The 21,866-nt window shown below is 39.9% G+C and overlaps 2 protein-coding genes and 1 long non-coding RNA gene across 6 annotated transcripts in view; 2 read left to right on the forward strand and 1 right to left on the reverse strand.

Annotated features, from left to right (window-relative positions):
- Window positions 1-20,475, reverse strand: part of SKA3 (spindle and kinetochore associated complex subunit 3) — a 48,991-nt gene extending 28,516 nt beyond the window's left edge. For all 4 annotated transcript variants that reach the window (XM_019936895.3, XM_073794948.1, XM_073794949.1 and 1 more), the window contains exons 1-7: window positions 20,342-20,475; window positions 16,923-16,984; window positions 16,650-16,815; window positions 13,111-13,510; window positions 9,443-9,528; window positions 3,087-3,172; window positions 1,004-1,207 (exon numbers count right to left, since the gene is read on the reverse strand). In XM_019936895.3, coding sequence (XP_019792454.1) covers window positions 1,004-1,207; window positions 3,087-3,172; window positions 9,443-9,528; window positions 13,111-13,510; window positions 16,650-16,815; window positions 16,923-16,984; window positions 20,342-20,444 — 1,107 coding nt within the window. In that variant the 5' untranslated portion in view covers window positions 20,445-20,475. The remainder of the gene's footprint in view (window positions 1-1,003; window positions 1,208-3,086; window positions 3,173-9,442; window positions 9,529-13,110; window positions 13,511-16,649; window positions 16,816-16,922; window positions 16,985-20,341) is intronic.
- On the forward strand, window positions 9,512-14,970 carry LOC109550266 (uncharacterized). The gene is made up of 2 exons (XR_002176720.3): window positions 9,512-12,820; window positions 14,179-14,970. It is a non-coding gene; the product is annotated as an uncharacterized lncRNA (long non-coding RNA).
- Window positions 20,476-20,768: 293 nt separating the features above from the next.
- On the forward strand, window positions 20,769-21,795 carry MRPL57 (mitochondrial ribosomal protein L57). Its single transcript, XM_019936903.3, has one exon. The coding sequence runs from the start codon at window positions 20,769-20,771 to the stop codon at window positions 21,075-21,077; it is 309 nt and encodes a 102-aa protein (XP_019792462.1). The 3' UTR covers window positions 21,078-21,795.
- Window positions 21,796-21,866: the final 71 nt, after the last annotated feature.

The following is a 21,866-nucleotide window of genomic DNA, read 5'->3' on the forward strand; positions in this document are numbered from 1 at the left end:
GATTTTGTCACAAAGAAGTAATACATTAAATGCAAGTTTTCCCTCCTTTAACACAGAAGTGAAGAGAGAAGGATCACCATGGCCAACTGGAAACTGTATATAATGCCTGTAGACAGAAGCTGCTCCTTCCGCAGTTTATTATAGTGCCGGGAAAGCACAAAAGATAGAGAAGGAAGGATAACAAATACTTTACTGCTGTCTTAGGATGAGTCCCTTCCCAAGTAGCTTTATCCTTCTCCATAAGCTAGGAAGGTCTCTAGAATGGTTATTAAGAATTCCATTTGCTTAAGCAATAACTCCCCAACACCGTAACTTTTATCAAGAGGGGATGCTCAAAGAATCAGGCGGGTGGTTATTTAGTAGAGTCGGTAGTTGCTATAAACCAGTAACAGACTACTGGTAAATTATGTTGTACTAAAGAATCAAACATTCTGTGGGAATTCCCTGGCGTTCCAGTGGCTAGGACTCGGCGCTTTCAGTGCTGGGGGCCTTGGTTCAATCCCTTGCCAAGGAACTACGATCCCACCAACCTTGCGGTGGCCAAAAAAAAAAAGAATCAGATATTCTAATACGTTTAAACAAATGTTTCTCAAACTGAGGCCCAAGACATCTCAAGTTCAAGAAACAGTGATACAAGTTATGCATGATACTCCAACTCTGGAGAACTGGAGGGTAAATGACATTTCTGACTTTGCTAGAAACGCCAGTGGAAACAATGGTCACCATGGTGATCACATTTGAACAATGATTAGAAAATATTATGAGAATACATTTCAGAACAAGAAGTTAAAGAGAAAATGCCTCATGAGGGAACAAAGGCATGATGACATCACTAGCTTGTGCTCAGCTCTGAAGAGCCTTAGCCAGGTGGTCTTAGACAGGCTTAACAGCCCAGAATTTAGATTTAGATCCAAACGAGCACATTAGCCCGATGATAAATAACACAGTTAAATATGGTTTAAGGTATTTTTGCAGAAAACAAACAATAGCCTAGAAAAATAACCTGGCGAATATCTTCTGGAATTGTAGTTACTTCTGGAGGTGTAGGTGTTCTGAGCAGATTCTCATAGGAAGAAATCGTAGGAGAAGAGGGATCCGCAAAATTCTCAAAGCACTCGTCTGAATTTAAAACTAACGATGTACTGTCTTTCATTTCCAAGTCATTTGATGAACTATTTGTTTTTGATAATGGATAATTTGTGGATACCTATAGAATAAAAAGAAATAATTAAATTATGGTGGTATAAAGTAATATAGTAAATAAAAATTGTTAGTTCTGTTGTGATCTCTAAGTAGGCCCCCAAATTACCCCCTCTTCCCTGACCAAGAACTAAATAAAATCAAGGACACAGAGAAATGGCATATGGAGGAAAAAGTACCATCGTCATTACTGAAGGCTGAGCAAGAGCTTCATGTGAAATCTAAATAGGCCTGTTGGCTGAACCCCAGATTTAGACGGATTCACCACCCAGACTCAGGCAACACTATCCTGGGCCAGGTAAGAGTCGTAGGAGGATGAGCTACGCCCTCACTGCTGCCAGGGAGAAAGCCCATTCACGCCAACCTGGCCCGTCTCCCTACGGCAGAGTCAGCAATGAGGCCAGGAACATAGGCAGTGGATTACCACAAGTCGCATGGTGCTACTAAAATTTAATTATACATTAATAACATTTAAAAAACTGAAAATTAGCTTCTCGGATGCACTAGCCACATTTTACATGCTCAGCAGCTAGCTACCACACTGGATAGCACAGATCACAGAACATTTCCATCACTGCTGAAAGATCCACTGGACGGCCCAATCTACCATATTGCTTGTCTTAAGTGTTCATACCAACTTTCAACAGGGATGAGGTTCTGATTACATAGTAAATTTGTTCAATGGGAAAAATTTGGAAAACAAAGGCATAAAAATCACCCATAGATAACCACTTTCTGGTGTGTTTCTATCCATTCTTATTCCTTAAAATAAAATATATGTGTATATAGGGCTTCTCTGGTGGCGCAGTGGTTGAGAGAGTCCACCTGCTGATGCAGGGGACACGGGTTCATGCCCTGGTCCGGGAAGATCCCACACGCCACGAAGTGGCTGGGCCCATGAGCCATGGCCGCTGAGCCTGCGCGTCCCGAGCCTGTGCTCCGCAACGGGAGAGGCCACACCAGTGAGAGGCCCGCGTACCGCAAAGACAAAAACAAAAACAAACAAAAAAAATATATATATGTGTATGTGTGTATTTATATACATACACATATATATCATTTTCCATATCATTAAATATTTCTTGAAGACATTCTTTCTATATGTTCTTATCTGTTTTTCAAAACATCCTAGTCACATGACACTGGCTCTTATGGATTTACCATAATATACTTTGCTTCCCATTTATCATTTGACATTTAGTTTGTTCCCATATTCTGTTCTTATAAATAATGCTATTCTTGGGCTTCCCTGGCGGCGCAGTGGTTGAGAGTCCGCCTGCCGATGCAGGGGACGCGGGTTCGTGCCCCTGTCCGGGAAGATCCCACATGCTGCGGAGCGGCTGGGCCCGTAAGCCGTGGCCGCTGAGCCTGCGTGTCCGGAGCCTGTGCTCTGCAACGGGAGAGGCCACAACAGTGAGAGGCCCGCGTACCGCCAAAAAAAAAAAAATTATCTTTGTCCCAATGTGCCTTAGAATAAATGCTGGTTAAAGGGTATGGAAAAATTTTTTTTTTTTTTTTGCGGTACGCGGGCCTCTCACTGTTGTGGCCTCTCCCGTTGCGGAGCACAGGCTCCGGACGCACAGGCTCAGAGGCCATGGCTCGCGGGCCCAGCCGCTCCGCGGCATGTGGGATCTTCCCGGACCCCGGCACGAACCCATGTCCCCTGCATCAGCAGTTGGACTCTCAACCACTGCGCCACCAGGGAAGCCCTGGAAAAATTTTAAAGCTCTTGATATTTCCTGCCGAATAACTCTCCGGAAACACTGTAAATATACTCCCAAAGGCTACAACAGTCTACGTTTTTTAAACAGACTGTTTGAGTCTGGAAATAGTGTATCGGATTCACTAGGGAAAAGATTAGCACTTTCAATTTTATAGAAGTTTACCAAAGCTGTGCTGTTCTTTGTAGAAGGGATTTTCAAACCAGGAGTGCAGAATGTAGGTGCCACAGGAGAATGTGTATGCTCGGCATCTAGAAGACACGTACAATGGCATGAAATACATATTTGAAAATAAGGTTGAAATAAAGATTTTAACTTTTATATTATAATCTTTGTCAGTTTAATTTGTGCACTTTATTTTTAATAACTGAAGAAATTATAACTGTTGTGTACTTGACTGGACAAGAAAAAACAAAACTGTCATATTCACAATCTAATTATCATTAGCACTAATAAAAGTTCAGCAGGGTTGCAAGATGCAAATGCAATACACAAAAATGAAGTTCTAGTATAAGATCAACAAACAATAAAAAATATATTTGAAAAAGAATATTTTTTACAATAGCAACAAAAAAGATAAGATACCTACATATAAATCTGTTAAAAACTGTGTAAGACCTTTATGGCAAAATCAAATTTCTGAAGAAGAAAACGGAGGAGGAAGAGGGCAAGGAAGGCCACTTGCCCTCCAAGATATGAGGACTTCCTCTAAAGCTGTAGTAACTAAAAGCAGTGTAACACTGGCCAAGGATGGAAGAACTGGCTACTGGAATGGAAGAGAGAACCTAGAAATGAGAACATGTGTATATGGACATTTGCTATCTGTAACAAAGTATGCAAGCACCCTAAAAATACCAAAGAGAAAAAGTAAACATGTTAGCAAAATGGTCAAACTGGCAAAAGTTAATTAAGTCTAATCATCAAGTGCTGAAAAAGATGGAGAAACAAAAACTCAAACACTGTTGGTGAGAATAAACCACAATAGCCACTTGACAGTGGCAATTTAGCATTTTCTAGAATAAGTAAAGATATGCATCCCCTTTGATCTAGAAATTCTACTCCAAGATGTGAGAGACATGTGTCCAAAGGACAATTTAACTAGAGCACTGCCTGTAATAGTAAACAAACAAACAAACAAAAACAATTTAACTATCCCTTAAGAAACAAATGAATAGGGACTTCCCTGGTGGCACAGTGGTTAAGAATCTGCCTGCCAATGCAGGGGACACAGGTTGGAGCCCTGGCCTGGGAAGATCCCACATGCCATGGAGCAACTAACCCCACGTGCCAGAACTACTGAGCATGTGCTCTAGAGCCCGTAAGGCACAACTTCTGAGCCCGCATGCCACAACTATTTAAGTCCATGTGCCTAGAGCCTGTGCTCCACAACAAGAGAAGCCACCGCAATGAGAAGCTCGCACACCCCAACGCAGAGTAGCCCCCGCTCGCTGCAACTAGAGGAAGCCCACGCACAGCAATGAAGACCCAATGCAGCCAAATATAAATAAAATTATAAAAACAAAAAAACAGCACAAAACAGAAAACCAAGGAGGCTGAAGGATAACATTCTAAAATATATCTTACAGGAATCTGAGGAAAAAAATCGAGGAATTAGGAGAGAAGTAATATTATTAAAGAAGTAACATCAGAGAATTTTCCAGAATTAAGGACATGAGTCCTTAGCTTGAAAAATCATGGCTTCACAGGCGAATTCTATCAAACCTTTAGAGAAGAGCTAACACTTATCCTTCTCAAACTCTTCCAAAATATAGCAGAGGGAGGAACACTCCCAAACTCATTCTACGAGGCCACCATCACCCTGATACCAAAGCCAGACAAAGATGTCACAAAGAAAGAAAACTACAGGACAATATCACTGGTGAACATAGATGCAAATATCTTCAACAAAATACTAGCAAACAGAATCTAACAGTGCATTATAAGGATCATACACCATGATCAAGTGGGGTTTATCCCAGGAATGCAAGGATTCTTCAATATATGCAAATCAATCAATGTGATACAACATATTAACAAACTGAAGGATAAAAACCATATGATATTCTCAATAGATGAAGAAAAAGTTTTCAACAAAATTCAACACCGATTTTTGATAAAAACCCTCCAGAAAGTAGGCATAGAGGGAACTTTCCTCAACATAATAAAGGCCATATACGACAAACCCACAGCCAACATCGTCCCCAATGGTGAAAAACTGAAACCATTTCTACTAAGATCAGGAACAAGACAAGGTTGCCCACTCTCACCACTATTATTCAACATAGTTTTGGAAGTTTTAGCCACAGCAATCAGAGAAGAAAACGAAACAGAAGGAATCCAAATCGGAAAAGAAGAAGTAAAGCTGTCACTGTTTGCAGATGACGTGATACTATACATAGAGAATCCTGAAGATGCTACCAGAAAACTACTAGAGCTAATCAATGAATTTGGTAAAGTAGCAGGATACAAAATTAATGCACAGAAATCTCTCACATTCCTATACACTAATGATGAAAAATCTGAAAGTGAAATTAAGAAAACACTCCCGGGCTTCCCTGGTGGCGCAGTGGTTGGGAGTCTGCCTGCCCACTCAGGGGACACAGGTTCGTGCCCTGGTCCGGGAAGATCCCACGGGCCGCAGAGTGGCTGGGCCTGTGAGCCATGGCCACTGAGCCTGTGCGTCCGGAGCCTGTGCTCCACAACGGGACAGGCCACAACAGAGAGGCCTGCGTACTGCAAAAAAAAAAAAAAAAAAAAGAAAACACTCCCATTTACCACTGCAACAAAAAGAATAAAATACCTAGGAATAAACCTACCTAAGGAGACAAAAGACCTGTATGCAGAAAATTATAAGACACTGATGAAAGAAATTAAATAGGTGGAGAGACATACCATGTACTTGGATTGGAAGAATCAACATTGTGAAAATGACTATACTACCATAAGCAATCTACAGATTTAATGCAATCCCTATCAAACTATCAATGGCATTTTTCACAGAACTAGAACAAAAAATTTCACAATTTGTATGGAAACACAAAAGACCCCGAATAGCCAAAGCAATATTGAGAAAGAAAAACGGAGCTGGACAAATCAGGCGCCCTGACTTCAGACTATACTACAAAGCTACAGTAATCAAGAGAGTATGGTACTGGCACAAAAACAGAAATATAGATCAATGGAACAGGATACAAAGCCCAGAGATAAACCCACGCACATATGGTCACCTTATTTTTGATAAAGGAGGCAGGAATATACAATGGAGAAAAGACAGCCTCTTCAATAAGTGGTGCTGGGAAAACTGGACAGCTACATGTAAAAGAATAAAATTAGAACACTCCCTAACACCATACACAAGAATAAACTCAAAATGCATTGAAGACCTAAATGTAGGCCAGACCCTATCAAACTCTTAGAGGAAAACATAGGCAGAGCACTCTATGACATAAATCACAGCAAGATCCTTTTTGACCCACCTCCTAAAGAAATGGAAATAGAGACAAAAACAGACAAATGGGACCTAATGAAACTTAAAAGCTTTTGCACAGCAAAGGAAACCATAAACAAGATAAAAAGACAACCCTCAGAATGGGAGAAAATATTTGCAAATGAAGCAACTGACAAAAGATCAATCTCCAAAATTTACAAGCAGCTCATGCAGCTCAATATCAAAAAAACAAACAACCCAATCCAAAAATGGGCAGAAGACCTAAACAGACATTTCTCCAAAGAAGATATACAGATTGCCAACAAACACGTGAAAGAATACTCAACATCATTAATCATTAGAGAAATGCAAATCAAAACTACAATGAGATATCATCTCAAACCAGTCAGAATGGCCATCATCAAAAAATCTACAAACAGTAAATGCTGGAGAGGGTGTGGAGAGGTGGGAACCCTCTTGCACTGTTGGTGGGAATGTAAATTGGTACAGCCACTATGGAGAACAGTATGAAGGTTCCTTAAACTAAAAATAGAACTACCATACGACCCAGCAATCTCACTACTGGGCATATATATACCCTGAGAAAACCATAATTCAAAATAAGTCATGTACCACAATGTTCACTGAAGCTCTGTTTACAATAGCCAGGACACGGAAGAAACCTAAGTGTCCAGTGACAGATGAATGGATAAAGAAGATGTGGCACATATATAAAATGGAATATTACTCAGCCATAAAAAGAAACGAAATTGAGTTATTTGTAGTGAGGTGGATCGATCTAGAGACTGTCATACAGAGTAAAGTAAGTCAGAAAGAGAAAAACAAATATTGTATGCTAACACATATATATGGAATCTAAAAAAAAAAAAGTCATGAAGAACCTAGGGGCAGGACGGGAATAAAGACGCAGACCTACTAGAGAATGGACTTGAGGACACGGGGAGGGGGAAGGGTAAGCTGGGACGAAGTGAGAGAGTGGCATGGACATATATACACTACCAAATGTAAAATAGATAGCTAGTGGGAAGGAGCCGCATAGCACAGGGAGATCAGCTCGGTGTTTTGTGACCACCTAGAGGGGTGGGATAGGGAGGGTGGGAGGGAGGGAGAGACAAGAGGGAAGAGATATGGGGATATGTGTATATGTATAGCGGATTCACTTGTTATAAAGCAGAAACTAACAAACCATTGTAAAGCAATTATACTCCAATAAAGATGTGAAAAAAAAAAAGAAAAATCATACTAAATTCTAAACATAATAAAAATCTTATAGACTACCAGGGGAAAAAAAGACAGATTTTCCACAAAAGAAAGCTAATCAGACCAATAGCACTCTGCTCACCAGCAGCTCACCAGGTCACAATGGAATACTTTCTTTAAAACGTTCAAGAAAAACAAGCTGTCAATCTAGTCGTCTATATCCAGCTAAATTATCATTCAAGAATGAGCAACGACATTGTAAATCAACTATACTTCAATAAAATTTTTAAAATAAGTAAATAACATAAATGATAGCATGGGGGGGGGGGAAAGAATGACACAAAAAAAGGGAAATCTAAACCCAGAAGGAATGAGTGGGATAAAAGAAGCAATGGTAAATTACTAAATTTTAGTAAGTAGAGACTGTAAAAACTGTAATAATCACACTTTTGTGGCATAAAAATAGGGTCAAACTAAATACAGTAGAAACTCTATTAACAAACAAGCCTCCACTTAACCAAATTACTAATGGGTAAACGTAAGCATTCTGTTCCTTCCGTGAAATATACTGCTGATGGTATATTAAAGGATTTCAGTTGGTAAGCTTTTCTTTAGAAAATCCATCCCACTTCAGAAGGCCTAAAGATATTCTCCTTTATCATTTTCTAAAAAGTTTATAGTCCATTGGGAATTGATTTCTGAGTATGATGTGAAGGAGGTAGTGGTTCATTCTTTCTATTAAAAAAAAAAGGCCTTTATTGAATATAATCATGCTCTTATAAGTTGAGCTCAGCTTACTATGAGTCAGTTGTATTTTTGTTTTTTAATTTATGTTTGGCTGCTTTGGGTCTTCATTGCTGCACGTGGGCCCTCTCCAGTTGTGACGAGCAGGGGCCGCTCCTCCCTGTGGTGCACAGGCCTCTCATTGCGGTGGCCTCTCCCGTTGCAGAGCATGGGCTCCAGGCACGTGGGCCCCAGTAGTTGTGGCTCACGGGCTCCAGAGCGCACGCTCAGCAGTTGTGGCACATGGGCCCAGTTGCCCCACGGCATGTGGGATCCTCCCGGAACAGGGCTCGAACCCGTGTCCCCTGCATTGGCAGGCAGACTCCCAACCACTGCGCCACCAGGGAAGCCCCCAGTTGTATTTTTTCAAACCTGTTTATGCCAGCAGTATTTGTTAATTTAATAACAAGTCAGTGCAAATAGCGCAAAAAAAGAATTTCTCTGAAAACATGTCCAAAACTTTGGAAAGACCTGATAGACAAGTTACTTTAAAAAATTTTCCAGTAAATTTGGTATAGACCAGATGATTATAAATAATTATTCAGGGAAATCATAAAACTCTAGGATTTTTCATTTTATAGTATGTGAAAACCAGTGTTTTCATGTTTGCTGGGACAAATACGAAAACACTACATGAAAATGATTTTCAGTTTTTGTACTATTAAAAAAACCCCAAATTGAAATGGTAGCTGATGTATTCTGGGCGTGGTTTAAATAAGGAAGATAATGTAGAACTCTAATCAACAGGCAGAAGCTAAACTAAAACAAAAAAAAGTATTATTGGCTCTACATCAAAAGATTGGTGAATGAATATATATTTATGTTTTAAGTTAAAATGTTAAAAACAAACAAACAAGCTGAAAAATACTGAATACAATCAGGAAGAGTATGAAAAACATTCCAGAAAATTATTTTTCTCTTGTATGAAATCATGCTGAACCTGAATGGAATGGCACTTTCTGTAATTCAATATTATGAACCGAGAAGATGCAGAAGGCTGTTAGAATGTCTCAGGTGATAGAACCATTTTTTTGTACAAAGATAGTCTGAAAAGAGTATAGCTGAGAAGTAACTTGATTTTCACACTTACCATTTTTTTCCAATGGCTGGGTTATGGGGCCAGGAGTGGCAAAGAAATTATTGTTGGTCACTGGTTCTGTTTCTATGGCCTCCTCACTGGCGTGATTCGTAAGGAAATAATAAGGTCAAAAAAAAGTTAATATTTAACCTCTGGAAAAAAATTTAATCTTACTATATATCATCAAGTCTGGACAAATATTCAGTTATGTTTTATGGAACAGTAGTCCCACGGAACAAATTGTTTTTTTGTTTTTAAATGTATATCCATGGCTCAAAAAAAGGTTAAGAACCATTTTGTATTGACAGTTTTGACTTAGAAGTGGGTTAAAAGTCTTTAACGTAGGGACTTCCCTGGCGGTCCAGTGGTTGGAACTCTGCGCTTCCACTGCAGAGGGGCACAGGTTTGATCCCTGGTCGGGAAACTAGGATCCAACATGCCGTGCGGCCAAAAAAACCCAAAAACAACTTTGACTTCAAGGAAAGCTATGAGTTCAACTCATTAGTTCAAATATAGGAATTGTATAGCTCATGGCTTCAAAATCATAAAGTGGAATTTTATACCAGTATACAGCTAGAGATTAAGAACGTTTTTTTAGACTAAGAAGACTCATCCTGCTATCTTAAGGTAGTTCTAGCCAATTACCCAGATGTCTGAAATACAGTTATAAAGAAGAGTATCACTGAATACTAGAAGATGGTTCAATTAACCAACTGTCCTAGTGTAATTTACTGAATAATCTTTACTTCAAAAACACCTTCAGTATATATTAAGTTCTTATGTAAATTAGAGGCTGTTTCTGGGCTATTCTGTTCCTGCAATAGGTCCATTCTGTCACAATTTTATACTGCTTTACTTACTGAAGCTTTATATATTTTAATAACTAGTAGGTTAAGTCCCCTCATTACTGTTATTTTTCATTATTTTCTTAGTTATCCTTACTTTTTATTCTTCCAAATAATTTTAGAATAATTCTGTCAAATATCCCTCACTTTCTACCTTAAAAAAAAATCCCAAGGAGGTTTTATTGTAATTGTATGATATCCATAAATTAACTTGATATGATTGAACATCTTAATAATATTCAGTCATTCTATTCAGGATTATGGTCTATTTTTTCATCCTAATTTTCCCTTTATATAACTCAGAAATATTTAATGGTTTTATTCATATAGGTCTTTCACATACAACTGGCATGAGTATTTTACCTTTCTGTTTCAAATTTGAATGATTTCCCCCCCTGTATTTACCAATTAGTTATTAATAAAATATAGGAAAGCATATTACTTTAAATAGTTATAACTATATAAAATACATCTTATCAATATATCAGCTTCTTTCTTGAACTTTTATTATTTCTAGAAATTTTAGATGTGACTTTCTCGAGTTGCCCAGGCACAAAACATGGCCTAGAAATACATCAGAGTAATACTTATTTCTGTTTCCTATCTCATTACATAGGCCAGAACATCAAGAATGACATTAAAAAAAAATGATGTTTAATAGTGGTAACAGATAGCTTCACTATTAAGTTAGATATTCATATTGTTTATTATGTTAATGAAGTATCTTTCCACTTAGAATTTGACCAAACAATTTAAATGAAGAACAGGTGTCAAATTTCATAAAATTCCTTACTGAGGAATAATAGGATAATCTATTGAGATTACCCTAGTTTTAAATTAATTAATTAATTTTATTTTTGGCTGCGTTGGGTCTTTGTTGCTGCATGCGGGCCTTTCTAGTTGTGGCGAGCAGAGGCTACTCTTTGTTGTGGTGTATGTGCTTCTCATTGTGGTGGCTTCTCTTGTTGCAGAGCATGGGTTCCAGGCATGCGGGCTTTGGTAGTTGTGGCTCACGGGCTCTGGAGTGCAGGCTCAGTAGTCGTGGCGCAAGGGCTTAGTTGCTCCACGGCATGTGGGATCTTCCCGGACCAGTGCTCGAACCCATGTCCCCTGCACTGGCAGGCGGTTCCTTAACCACTGCACCACCAGGTTAAGTCCTCTTTTTTTTCTTGTTGAATCATAGAAATGGTGTATTTTATGAGTTCCCAAATATTAAACTATCTTTGCATTCCTGGGACAAGCTTAACGTGGAAGTTATGCATTATAGTTTTACTATTCTGTAGAATTCAATTTATGAGTATTTTAATTGGGATTTTAACATGTATATTCGCAATTAGATTGGGCCATAGCTTCCTTTGGTGTGCTCTTTCTGTGTTTGTATCAAGGGTATATCAATGTCAAACTGAACTGCAGAGTTTTCTGTCGTATTCTAGTTTTAGAAAAATAACTTTTTTTTGAGTGTGTGTTCCAATAAAATTTTATTTACAAAAAATAGGCAGTAGGCTGGGTTTGGTCTCTGGCTATAGTTTGAAGACCCCTGAGAATGACAGTTCTTTTTAAAAATCATTATTTTCATAGTGTCTCATTCTTAAGGCAGTTTATAATTTTTTATCCATTATACCCACTAACTCTATGTAAGCAGGATGGGTATGGCTGTATCCATTTCACTAGCGTTTGTGAGTCTGGAGGTCCCCAGGTTAGGTGTTGGCATCTGAACTAGAACGTATGTCTCCTTCTCAGAAAAAGAACTTTTATGTAAGATGGAAGGTATATGTTCTCTGAAATTATGAAAGGATTCAATCCAGGAAACCATCTGTGCCCAGAGCTTTTTGGAGCTACTTCTCTGGTAACTTTTCTAGTTTTCTTCTCTGATTTTTGGTCTATATAGGTTTTCTAATTCAAGTCTGTTTTGATAATTTTGTGTTGTTTTCAAAACTTTTTAATTTATCTGAATTTTCTAAATTTCCCAGTATTATACCCTATAGTATTTCTAATAGCTTGAAAAATAAAAAATATAGCCCATAGTTCCTAGTTTTGCCATTTACATTAATGTTTAAATAAGAACCAATTCTTCAACATATCAGTTTTACCCTTCTGAAAATATTTTGTAATGACATTTTATCTTTAGTGTTCACTCTCTTCACTTTTCCCCACAATTGTGGGGTTTTCTTCTGACACTTTGAGTTGAATGTTTATTTTCCTTCTTTAATAACCACAGTTCTTAAAGGTATGGATTTATATGTGGTACTGTGATATGCGGTATTTTCATTTTCATTGTAACTCATTAATTACCACTTCCATACTAATCACTCCCCATCTCTTTAGTCTAGCATGGAATTCATCACTGCGCTTCAAATTCATATTAAAATACCTAAGCTTAAGAGCACCTCAAAACCAACATGTAAGGAAACTCATCACCTTTACTGCATCCCAAGCTGCAGGTATTTCTATTTCAGTTCCCAAGCATCACTTCAGGCAACAAAACAGAAATCTGTGATTTACCCAAGATCCTCTTCTCTTCCCAAGTCTCCATACCAAATCAGTCGTAAGTTTTTAATAATTTTACTTTTTATTTTATCCCTTCTTCTCTATCCTACCATATACCATCTGTTTTCAGGCTCTTACCATTCCTTCTATATCTTCTAACCTGAGGAAACTAATAGCTAACACTTTACTGATGGAATTGGTGATTCAGAGAAGTTTGAAATATGAAGTATCTGAAAATCTTTGAAGGAAAGATATTGTCTGAAACATACTTCTTCTAGGGAAAAAAAAAATCAAATACAAAAGATTTAGAAAGTTAGATAAAATGCTCCTTTTAAGAAAGCTGCTTACCTGTTATTCTTCACATTTTTGAGTCCCATTGTATAATCTTCATTTAAACACACAGTATATTCAGAGATACCAAAGTGTTCTAATTTAGGAGTCACACACTCAAAATCATCCATCTTTAGTGCACATTTGGGAGTTTTTACTAGTGGCCGTTTGGAAAATGGAGTTAAAATTTTTGGCTCTTCCTTCTCGTTGTTTACTGCCTGGGGAGGGTTTGGCAGAACTTGGGATATCATGTACCGCTCAAGTCCAAAATCGGAAAGTTGTGGACTACGTGGAGGCTTCTCAGAAACAGAACTGCTTGGAGGAGCGGAATCCGACAAATCACCCTTCACATCAGGCTTCTCAGGATTTTCACGTTTATTGTTCTCTGGTTTAGAGTCAATGACTTCTTGCTCATCCCCTGGGAGGAAAAGCCAAGGTCATATTCTGGTCAAACAGCAGACTAGAAAATGTCATACACTAAAACCACATAAAACAGCTCCATTTGAAATGTCCCAAATCAGCAAAGGTCCTGACTCTCTCCTTATTCTCTAAGGTTTTATTTCAATTGTCCCTTTAAATTTCTGACATGTACCGCCTTGTCCATCCATATGTCATCTAGGGGATTACATTAGAGAAGGGGAGTAAACTAAAATGTTAAAAGATGAAAAAACAATACTCACAAATAAAGGTGTAATTTCCTTACTTTCTCAGTTAATGTGATTTACCAGTCTTTCTTAACATATTATGAAACTATCTTATCATGTAATGACATTTAATTACAGCGTGGAGTTAACTACTATCTAGATTTAACACAAAGTAAAATAATATTATTTTAGATTTCTAACTTACAGATGGCCTAAGGTAAAAAGGAAAGACTGTTACACAAATATAAATTTTTAACCTAAGTCAGTCTGGAACACCTGTATCAAAAACCTAGTTGAGAGAAATCAGAGGAGAAATTAGTGGGACAAGTAGTTTCTCAATCTTTAATAGGTTTTATCTGACTCCAGACCCCCATATGCTTAACCACTACACTGTACATTTCAGACTAAATAACTTTACTAACAACTATACTTTTTCCCACAGTCCTCTGCCATTTCCTGGGTATACCACTGGTTAATAAGTTTGGTGTGGAACTTAGGTTGGATCCAGGATAGGACTTACAATGCCAAGAAAGAGTTCAAGAAGGAGAAATACTAGTTTTTGGTGTGAGAGACAACAGAAAGTGAAAGAGGATACCTAGAAAGAAGGTAAGTGGATTTGGTCAGGATTTGGGCAGAGATTAATTTAACAAATGATAGGGCTTCAGTTAGACAGTGAGATAGCAAGGTATAAAGTAGAGAATGGAATGGTGGAAGAAAATGCAGAATAACAAATATAAAATGTGTATTAAAGAAATGTATGAAGTAGAGAAGGAAAATTAACCAATAATTGGAAAGGGCTGATAGAAAGAAGAGACAGAGGAGAGGGTGAGATGAAGGAAGAGAAACTAAAATGTATTTAGAATCCCCGATGGGATAGGCTTTTTTTTTTTTGGATAGGCATTTTTATATTTAATTTTTACTCCATTTAATTTTCATATTAACTGCTCCAAGCACAAAAAAAATCTTTGAATATTTTTTCCTCATTTAAAAAATTAAGGTACTTAACAACATTTTGGAGAACATTCGGCTGATAGAATTTAAAGAGCCAAGATCTGAACCCACATCTTTTGATTCTAAATGCTGCCTTATGTTTAAGCATTCGGAGGGAGTTAATAAAGAGATTTGTTTTAGATAATTTTGAACAGATAACATTTGGTTGCTAAATGGGAAATATTAATTGTAATAATCATGCATATTTATTGAAAGAAATGGGAAATAAAATTTTCTAAAATTTCCTGTTTGTTGCATCCTTTTTAAGAAAATACCGGGAAGGGACTTCCCTGGTGGTCCAGTGGCTACGACTCTGTGCTCACAGTGCAGGGGGCCCGGGTTTGATCCCTGGTCAGGAAGCTAGATCCCACACGCTGCAACTAAGACCAATGAGCCAAATAAATAAATATTAAAAAGAAAATACTTATACTTTTTTATTTTTTAGGAGTCATTACAGATTGAAGGAAGTGAAGGCTTGAAGGAGGTGAAGAGGTACACACTTTTTCTATGAAGATATTACTTTCCTTGTTTTGATTGGCAACCGAAACGAACTAGGATAGGATATTGCTTTTTGTGCATGATAAGCCATGACATGTTAAATGTGCAGGATGCACCATTAAAAAAAAAAAGTTATAAACTTTGATTTTGTGGCTTTTGGCCCTTGGAAGAGCTGCTGATTCAGAGCTGTTCTGGCATTGTACTTTCTGTTAATTTTGAGAAATGTTACAAGAACTACCAAAAAACCTATTGTTGAATTTAATTACAAGGCTGTCACTGATGAGTTTAATAAAATAAAGTTATCACCATTATTACTACCTCTTAGGGAGGTATTAGCATCTCTAGTTCACTAGTGAGGAAAAGCAATTTAGAGAAATTATCCAAGGTCACACTTGTAGTAACTGGTGGAACCAGTTTCTGAGTAACCAAAGTCAACCTGTCCACACCAAAGTCAACTGAATTCTTTCCATTATACCATGCGGATTATTTAATATAGCTTCATATATATCCTCGATATATACATATTTGTTGAATCTAATTAATGTTTTATTTATGTACAAAGACTCTCATAGCAGAAATGAAGACACTGAAGCATATTGAAATTAGTTACTCACAGTTATGGGTATAACAATAATAATAGTTAACAATGGGTGATTAGCATACGAGGTACTGTTCTAAGCAAATTTTATCTCATTTAATCCTTATACAGCCTCAGAGGTAGATACTATTAAACATATCTACTTTATAGGACTTCCCTGGTGGTCCAGTGGTTAGGACTCGGTGCTTTCACTGCCGTGGTCCTGGGCTCAGTTCCTGGGCTCAGTTCCTGGTCGGGGAACTAAGATACTGCAAGCCATGTGGCGCAGCCAAAAACAAAAAAAAATTCTCTCATTTATAGATGAGAAAGTGAGGTACAAAGTTAAGTAACTGGTCAAAGATTAATACAGCTAGAATTAATAATTCTAAACCATCATGCTATCCTACCCTTCATTAGAATTTTAGAACTAAAAAGGACTTTACGAATTTATATAGCCAAAAATCTCTCAATTTATGGAAGAAGAAACTGAGAACGAGAAAAGTGAAATAGCATGCCTTAAAGCTGGTCTCTCAGCTAAGTTTACTGGCAGAGCTGACCAGAAACAACTATCCTCAAGTGACATAGATTTATCTGGTACCCTTCTTTCATCTAGCACTGTGTTGGTTCTCATCTAGCATTTGCAAAGGAGAGCAAGGACTGTCTTTATATTGTACCACTGATCAGCACTGCATCTAGAACACAGTGATTGCTGAATAAATGATCAAAGGACTATCATATAATGGCAGAGTCAGAACTAGAAACAATGGCCAAGCCTATAGTAGTCTTAATCATGCTGCCTTCTTTCTTTAATACTAAAACAAATGCTATAAAATGCAAGTTATTCACACCTGAATTTTCCTTGGCACGTGGATTATATCCGTACTTCTGGAAAAACTCTCTAATTTTCATGATATCCATTGAATTTTTTTTCATCAGTACTTTTGTTGCCTTTATGAAACCAATGCTTTCTTGACTTTCCAGGCTTGCTTCATCAAGAAGAATATTGACATCATCCTTTTATGAGGAAAGAAAGTACATTTTAATTTAACTTTTGACTAAGTCTATTTAGTTTTTTTAAATTACCACATAAAAATGATAAATTAATATTGTAGGATTGATACCTTTAGAGTCCGGACTTCTGAATGAAGGTCATGTAAAACTCTCATTGGATAATCTTCAAAGTCTTCAATATGAATATTGAAAGAAAAAAGTATAACAAGGAAAAGGAGGAAAAAGAAAGAAAATGTAATTTAGTATAGTTATTTAGAATTACAAAATCCTTGTAGATACTTATTTATAATTTATATCCTGTCATTTGCAAAGAAAAGTGTTAAGACTTTTCTTTAAAATTTTTATTAAACTATAACATACATACAGAAAAGTATAGAAATCATAAGTATATAGTTTGATGAACTTTCAAAGTGAACATACCTATGTAATCAGCACTCAGAGCAGGGACTGGAGGAAGGAAGAGGGAATGTAGTCCTACTTATCTGTTTTTCATTTATGGTGAGTACGTTTTGGTTCCTATTTTTAAAATCTTTGCCAGTGACAATGCTTTGTTTTCTTCTAAAAGCTTTATTGTTTGGCCTTTTGCATTAATTTAATTAATTAATTAATTTTTGGCTGCATTGGGTCTTCGTTGTTGCACGTGGGCTTTCTCTAGTTGCGGCGAGCAGGGGCTACTCTTCATTGAGGTGTGCGGGCTTCTCACTGCAGTGGCTTCCCTTGTTGCAGAGCATGGGCTCTAGGCGGGCTCAGGAGCTGCGGTGCATGGGCTTAGTTGCTCCACAGCGTGTAGGATTTTCTGGGACCAGGGCTCGAACCTGTGTCTCCCGCATTGGCAGGTGGATTCTTAACCACTGCACCACCAGGGAAGTCCTGGCCTTTTGCATTTAGAGCTACAATCCATCAGGAATTGATTTTTGTGTATGGCAAGAGGTAAGGATCAAGATCCATTCTTTTTTTTCCATATGAGTGTGCAATTGACCTGGCACTGAAAAGAAATCCTTTATCCACTGTACCATCACCTTTCTAATTAACCAGTTGGTCATATACCTGACATAGAAGCAGTTTTTAAAAAGATTTCTCTTTTCTATAATATGCGTCCTTTCAAGACTATCTCCTTCCACCTGTTAAAAGTTGATCAATTTTCACATTTGTAGAGATGTGGATGGACCTAGAGACTGTCATACAGAGTGAAGTAAGTCAGAAAGAGAAAAACAACTATTGTAGATTAACGCATATATGTGTAATCTAGAAAAATGGTACAGATGAACCGGTTTGCAGGGCAGAAATACACGCAGATGTAGAGAACAAACGTATGGACGCCAATGGGGGAAAGCGAGGGTGGGTGGTGGTGGTGGTGGGATGAATTGGGAGATTGGGATTGACATATATACACTAATATGTATAAAATGGATAACTAATAAGAACCTGCTGTATAAAAAAAAGAGTTGACCAATTTTCATTAGGAAAATGCAAATCAACAACACAGTGATATTGTATTTCATACCACTAGAATGACTATAATTAAAAAGAAAGACAATAGGGCTTCCCTGGTGGCGCAGTGGTTGAGAGTCCACCTGCCGATGCAGGGGACACGGGTTCGTGCCCCGGTCTGGGAAGATCCCACAGGCCCCGGAGCGGCTGGGCCCGTGAGCCATGGCCGCTGAGCCTGCGCGTCCGGAGCCTGTGCTCCGCAACGGGAGAGGCCACAACAGTGAGAGGCCCGCGTACCGCAAAAAAAAAAAAAAAAAAAAAAAAAAAGACAGACAATAACAAATGTTGATGAGGAAGTGGAGAAACTGCATCCCTTATTCACTGCTGGGGGAAATGTACAGTGGTACACTTTGGTAAACAATTTGGTCGTTCCTCAAAAAGCTAAACACAGATTTACCATATGACCCAGCAATTCCACTTCTAAATGCATACCAAAGAGAACTGAAGATATTACGTTCACATAAAGCGTTGGCACACGAGTGTTTACAACAGCATTAGTCATAATAGCCAAAGTAGAAACAACCCAAATGTTCATCAACTGATGGATAAACAAAATGTGGTAAATCCATACAATGAAATATTATTCAGCAATAAAATGTAATGAAATACTGATACATGCTACCATGACAGGGATGAACCTTGCAACCCTTCGCTAAGTGAAATGTCAGTCACAAAAGAGTACAGATTGTACAATTCCATTTATAGGAGATGTCCGTAATAGGCAGATCTAGAGAGACAGAAAGTAGATTAGCGGCCGCATAAAGCAGTGCGGTAGGTGGGAGCAAGATTCCGGGGACTGGCTGTCAACAGTCACCGGGGTTTGTTTCGGGGGGTTATGAAAATCTAAACTCAGTGTGATGATGGTTGCACACCTCTGTGAAGATACTGAAAACCACTGAATTGTATCCTTTAACATGGTGAATTTTATGAGATTCATAACTGTGATCATAGAAGGCGAATTTAGGGGATGTTCATTTTCTCTAATTATCACAATTCCATATTTTCTGTAATACATGCAGGCCAGGAATTGAAAAAATTATTCCAACTTTTTCTTGTAAAACCAAAAGAAAAGAAAGAATGTGTGTAACCAGGCAATAGATTGGTAAGGAGGTAAATTAGCAAAAGCTTTATGGAAAACTATTCAGCTGTCTAAAAATTCCAAAACCATTAATACAGTTTTGTGTCTTATAGTGTTATCTCAACTACGTAAACAAAGTCAAGCAAAACAAGGCAACGCTAAAAGTAAGGATGGTAGAAAAGCTACTGAACTATTAATAGCTGTGTCTTCTGACGATGAAGTTATAGCAAAGACTTATTTTCTTCTTTCTACTTCTCTGTTACCTCAAATTTTTTGCCGTGCACATAATATTGCTTTCACAGGCACAAGCATAAACATTTTTAAATGGCTGGAAAACTATTCATAATATAGTTAAAGGAAAATGAGTCTGCGTCTACAGGGTGCGATATTTTAAGGCGGATTACAGTTATGACGCACAAAATAATCTCAAAATCTGCACTACTCTTGCAACAACTTCAAAAAGTCTCTTAATACAAACGTTAGTGGTGGAGAATTTTGCTTTACCTATATCTTAAAAAGCAGTACTGCGTATTAGCTTTCGTTTTGGCAGTACGGTTTGTTGGGAAAAATACAGACACTGCAACTGTGGACCATCTGGGTGAGACCAAAGTCACTCTACATGTCAAGAACAGGGCTGAGCGGCTGCGGTTAGAAGAAACGTTCTCTTGGTCGTATTTTTCTTGATAAGCCCCCACTACGTGCACTTGAAAGCTCGTCGTGTGTAAATGAGCGTGTGCATTGCGAGCCCAGCCTGCCGGCTCGATTAGGGCTTTGGTTTCTAAGTGCGGCTGTTTCTCCGCCCCGCGTCCCTGGTGGGGCAGAGGCTGCGCGCAGCGCTGGTCGGGCCCGGGGGTGCCTGGGGCGAAGGGCGCCGCCGCCTCCCCCGGGAGGGCTCCTCACAGTCAGCCGCCTGTCGGTCGGCCAGTGCGCGCGCCAGCGCCCCTCACGCGGCTCACTCACCGCTGTCCTCTCCGTCCAGCGCTCGATGCAGCCGAGCCGTCTCGCCGTCCAGGGTGACGGCCAGAGACCGCAGCTTCCCGCAGAAGCCCCGGATCAGATCCATGGACCAGCCCCACGCTCGTCCTCAGCGCCCGCGCACGTTTGAATCCCGGCGCCGGAAACGCCATTGGTTCCGCGACTCGCGCAAGGCCCTTCTCGCGAGAGCTGAAGCCTCGCGCGAGGAGACGGGCGGCGCGTCGAGAAAGCGCGCTTGCGGCTTCCGGCTTCCGGCGTCGTGTGCCGGTGTGAGGAGGGCGGCCGTGAGGCGCGGCTGGTGAGTGTTGGGGCGCGGTCGGGTTGGCCTGCGGGCGGCGGCGGGGCTCCCCTCTCCCTTCTCCCCGTGGCCGGCGCGCTGCCGACTCCCGCTTCTGTGCCCTCGGCAGGCGCCATGTTCCTGACCGCGCTCCTGCGCCGCGGCCGCATCCCCGGCCGGCAGTGGATCGGGAAGCACCGGCGGCCGCGACCCGTGTCGGCGCAGGCGAAGCAGAACATGGTCCGCCGCCTGGAAGTCGAGGCGGAGAACCACTACTGGCTCAGCCGGCCTTTCCTCACGGCCGAGCAGGAGCGGGGCCACGCGGCGGCCCGCCGGGCGGCCGCCTTCCAGGCGCTCAAGGCGGCGCAGGCGTCCAAGTTCCCCGCGTCCCGGCGGCTGGAGGACCAGCTCGGCCACCTCAAGGTCACCGGGAAGTGGTCCTGACCCGCGCCACGCCGCCTGCGTCCTGCGGCGACGAGCGGGAGCCTCTGGCCGGAGCCCCACGGAGCCCCGGCCAAGCCGAGCGAGTGCCTGCGACGGAGGCCCCGGGCCCGCGCTCCCCACCGCCCGCAGTGTGTTTCGGTCGGATCGCGTCTCGCTTCTCTTGTCCTGAGGACGGAACGGACGGCGCCTGCGTCCTACGGGATGCGGAACGCAACCTGCGCGCAGCCGCAGTAAAGCTGCCGACCGCGCTCTGGCCTCTGGGCCTCGGTGCGAGATTCTGCCGGGGGCTTTGCCGTGCGTGCTCGCTTACCTTCTGCCGACAGGTCTTGCCTAAGCGGACATGAAAAAAATCTACTTTTCCAGTTAAACGCGCTCCTAAAAATAGCGGTTTCTGGTGAGATTTGCTCCAAAAATTGGACAATTGGACATCGTTTATTTTGGGGGACTTCCCCCGGAACTAAGACTCTTAAGCCAGGCGGCGCAGCCAAAAAACAAACCAGACAAACAATAGTCTGTTTAAAAAAAATCAGGTTGTCACCTCAGTATTGAAATTTAAGGATGATTTATGTGTTTTGGATATAAGTCCTTTTTCAGGTATTCTTTTTCCAGTGTTCGACTTTTCATTCTTTTAACAAAATGGCTTTCAAAGAATGGAAGTTCTTAGGTTTGATGAAGGGGACAATTGAAAATTGTTCAATAAAAGCTAAATTAAAACGTTTTTGATAAAGCCGTGTGTGCTCTGGCGTAGGCAGACCACAGTGTCGTCGCACTCAGGTAGTCCCCGTGGTT

The sequence above is a fragment of the Tursiops truncatus genome, chromosome 18 (assembly GCF_011762595.2).
Source record: "Tursiops truncatus isolate mTurTru1 chromosome 18, mTurTru1.mat.Y, whole genome shotgun sequence".
Classification (NCBI taxonomy): domain Eukaryota; kingdom Metazoa; phylum Chordata; class Mammalia; order Artiodactyla; family Delphinidae; genus Tursiops; species Tursiops truncatus.